This window comes from Sciurus vulgaris (assembly GCF_902686455.1).
Source record: "Sciurus vulgaris genome assembly, chromosome: 4".
Lineage (NCBI taxonomy): Eukaryota > Metazoa > Chordata > Mammalia > Rodentia > Sciuridae > Sciurus > Sciurus vulgaris.
The window spans coordinates 40,917,640-40,921,721 of NC_136464.1; the positions used below are offsets into that span (position 1 = coordinate 40,917,640).

Sequence of the window (4,082 nt, forward strand, 5' to 3'; positions counted from 1 at the left end):
ATCAAGGACTCAGTGTATATATTTCACAACTTTTTATCGAGATTCAGAGAGGGTCTGCTGTGGTGGCCAGCAGCTCATTGTCCCAGTTTGCCCAGGTTCTCCACAGTGTGGGTGACAGCATCTGTGACTGTGTTGGTCACCTTCTCAGTGACATCCTTCACCACTTTGGCTCCTGACTCTTGGGCTTTCTGCAAGGCTTCAGCAATGGCTAGCAGGAATAAAAAAAGAGAAAAGGTAAGGGTGAACCCCTGGCTGTCTCTGCATGTCACCCTGAGAGGCAGGTAGCTGTGGCAGTCTAACAGGAACAAACCCTGGACAGATGCCATGGAACGGAGGCAGGGGACTCCTGGCAGAAGACATTCAAACTTGGTTCTGCTGGGGCTGGGGATGTAGCTCAGGGGTAGAGTGCTTACCCAGCATGCACAAAGCCCTGGATACTGTCCTCAGTATCACAAGACAAATTTGGTTTTATTTCCCCAACAACTTGCCTTTCTTCAGTTATGAATGAGACTGAGCTTCTACTCATGAGTGTACTGGCTATTTATACTTCATTTTTCTCAAAACTGCCTGTTTGTATCTTTCAGTCTTTTTTATACTGGGTTGTTACATCAGATTATCATTTCTATTATAAGTATTTTCCCTTGGTCTGTTGCTTTTGTGTGTGTATGGTACTATGGATTGTACCCAGGGCTTAATGCACACTAGGCAAGTGCTCTACCACTGAACTACACCCCCAGCCCTTTTTATTTTGAGACAGTCTCACTAAGTTTCCCAGGCTGGCCTTGAATTTGCAATCTTCCTGCCTCAGCCTCCCAAGTAACTGAGACAGGTGAGCACCACCACCACACCTGGCTTATAAGTTTATATTTGAAATGTTTGTCCCAGTGTGCTGCCAAATAGTCTTTTGTGATCTTGTGTTAACATTCCACATAGAGGACTCCCTGGATGGAACCCTAACACCGGTTTAGTCTGAACTGATAATTGCATGCACAGATAATTGCATACCAATGGAAAGATGCAACATGGGAGCAGGGCTGACCTGGTTGGGCAAAGAAGGGTTTGGCCCCACCTAGCTTTCCTTTCTTCCTCCCATCCTGCCATCCTGCATGTCTCCCAACTTCTGTTTCTGTTCTTTTTTTTTTTTTTTTTTTTTTTTTTTTCCTTGCAGTATTGGGAATTGAACCAGGGGTGCTCTACCACTGAGCTACATCCTCAACCCTTTTTTATTTTTTTATTTTTTTGTGGTACTGGGGACCGAACCCAGGGCCTTGTGCTTGCAAGGCAAGCACTCTAGCAACTGAGCTATCTCCCCAGCCCATCCTCAACCCTTTTTAATTTTTATTTTGAGATAGGATCTCCCTAAATTGCCTAGACTAGCCTCAAACTTACAATCTTCTTACTTCAGCCTCCTCAGCAGCTGGGATTACAGGCATATGCCACTATATGCCCATCTTCTTCTTTTATTTATCTATTTATTTTTATTCTGACTGCTGAAAATTGAACCCCAGACCTCCTGCATGCTAGGCAAGCACTCTGCCACTGAGCTACATTCCCCAGCCCTTACCTCTCTCCTTCTCTCCTCCCCACCTTTTCTCCTTCTTTCCCTTTCCTTCCTCCTCTCCTCTTCTTTTCCTCTGCCCCCGCCCAACCTCAGCCCTCAGTACCTTTCTGTCCAGTCTCCGTGGCATGCTCCACCACTTCCTTCACCACTTCCTCCACAGCATGCACTGAAAAAGAAGATGAATTCAGTGAGGGCACAATGCAAGCCTGCTTCCCTTCCAGCACCTCTGGACACCCAGGGTGGAACTCCAGGATGCCATCTGCAGCCCATATAGGGTGGCACAGAAGGGCCTGGCTACTGAAAGTGAGCTGAGTGAGCCCAACACGGGCGCAGGGCCCTCCATGCTCCTCAGTCGGGCGGGACTTGAAATGCTGAGGATCAAGCCTGCCAGCTGGGGACCAGGAGCCAAGGTTGGGCACCTTTGCCAGGTCACCATACCTCTCAGGATGATCTGGCTGTCCTGCCTCGGCACAGTCCCTAAGCCTCCTCCAGGGTAACCAAGTCCCTCACAGCAGTTCCCCCAGGAAGAGGGGCTTCTCTGTTTACCTAAGACGTTCTTTATAGTTCGGGCAGTAGCAAGCTAGAACCAAAAGATTTTGGAGTCAGAACTGGTTCTAGTTCTAACTCCGACTTGCACTGCCAGATCCCCTCATCGTTGGTCAAATGGAAATCATACCCAACGCACAAGTCGAGTGAAAGGCTAAAGTGAGTGGTCCGCACCAGCCGGGAAGGTAAACATGAAATGCCCATGGATGGGCAGCTGCTGACAGAGAGAACAGCAGGCCAGGGCACGAGCTTTTCACTATGATGTCCCAGAGGTGGGACATGGATAAGCCTCCCCAGGTAACTGCCGACCTTTGCACATAAAACTGGTTCCTAAGATCTTGAAAGAAATGGGAAACTGTCCTCCTGAACTTTGAGCAGAACCAGACTCATTCGTTTCATAACACAGGAATCTTTGAAGCTTTAAAGTTATAAAACAAATTAAAATAATCCATCTTCCTTTTTCAACAGACTGTGAGAACAGGCAGTTTTGACACAGAAGGGCTCCCTAGGTTTTCAGAGGAAAGGATCCAAACTGTGAGCAGCTCACCCGGCCCCTGTGTTCCTTCCCTGTCCCCAGGAGCCTCATCTGAGCTGGCCTCCCTCCTACCACAGACCCTGGATTAGGCCCCACCAGTGGAGAGGGCTGCTTGGGTCAGTGGAGCTGTCATGGATCCCCCCTCAACCACCCTCCCCAGCTTCTGCACCCCATAGCTCTGTCTCTCCTATTGAGACTGATAGACCAGGGTTCCCAGTGGGGCCTGAGTGTGCTTCAAGGCCTTGCCTGCCTCCTGGGATCAGCTTGCGACAGGCCCAGTCAAATCTGCCCTGACCCCACATAGTTGGAGAGAAGCCCTGGGTCCTTACCGGCTCCCTCAGTGGCCTTCTCAGTGCGATGGGCCAGGCCCTCGGCCGCCAGCTTCCCCAGTCCTCCCAGCATCTTGCAAGAGCAGGCAGTAACAGGCAGGATGCTGGGGACTGGACCAACGTGTTTTTATAGGTGCCTCTGATGCCTTGCTAAGCACCAACCCTCACCTGACCTGTAGGAAGCCGGGCAGATGAGTCACTGAAGGTGGCAGCAGGAGGAAGAGGCTGGGTGGGGCATATCAGTATGTGCACTGTCCCTCTTGCAGTGAGACATCCCATCACACCCCTGCCCATGTCCTAGGAACCCTGTGAAGCAGAAGGACAGAGAACAGGGCTGAAGCTGGGCAGAAGACGTCAGCTGAGGCAGGGGACCTGAGTGCTCTAGGAGATGACAGCAGTCAGAGACCACAATCCTGCCAGCCCTGGGGTCCAAACTCCCTAGGCTTGGTCGCTGGTATGTAGCCGGTGAAAATGCCCAGGATTCCCAGCCTGCTAATCAAGGTTCCCAGTGTGGCCTTAGAGGTTCTAGGGGTCTAGGGACTCGGGCATCCCCTGAGGTTAAGCATACAAAAGTAGTGGGCACCACTCTCCTTCCTGTTCCTTCAGAGAGGAGGTCACAGCCATGAGCTATGTAGTCACCCTGACTTTACAGTCAGTTGATTATCATTCACTCGTGCTCCTGAGTGGCCCAGTGCTGGGGCAGCCAGCTTGTGGAAGAATCCTGGCCTCTCTGCACTTTGGGGCTCAGTCTCTAGGGGAGGCTCTGTGAGGTCAGCAGGGCTTCCTTTCAGGTCCTGGAATGGACAAAGGAGGTCTTCTGGCCCTAGCTAGAATTCCCCAGAAAGCAGCTCTACTGGCCCCTTACACATCACACATGGAACAGGCCCAGACTTCCTCCCTGGTTACTCAGGATAGACAGAGATGCCTCAAGCCACATGCTACATGCTGCTTCCCTTAGTCACTAGCCCAATCTAAGCCTCAGTTTCCTCATCTATAAAATGGGGACAACAATGCCTTCCTGGTTGTGTGTCACTGACAGTCAGTGGGACAAAGTATGCAAGCCCTCGATAAATACCTGTTTCCTCCCTCTCATCACCGATGTTCTAGGGAA

At 50.7% G+C, this 4,082-nt stretch overlaps 1 protein-coding gene across 1 annotated transcript; it reads right to left on the reverse strand.

Annotated features, from left to right (window-relative positions):
- FAM25A (family with sequence similarity 25 member A) lies at positions 1–3,130 on the reverse strand. The gene is made up of 3 exons (XM_079138542.1): positions 2,972–3,130; positions 1,665–1,727; positions 1–208 (listed from the first exon to the last, which is right to left on the reverse strand). Exons 1-3 carry the CDS (start codon positions 3,042–3,044, stop codon positions 75–77), a joined length of 270 nt encoding a protein of 89 aa, XP_078994668.1. The 5' UTR covers positions 3,045–3,130; the 3' UTR covers positions 1–74.
- Between the last annotated feature and the right edge of the window lie 952 nt (positions 3,131–4,082).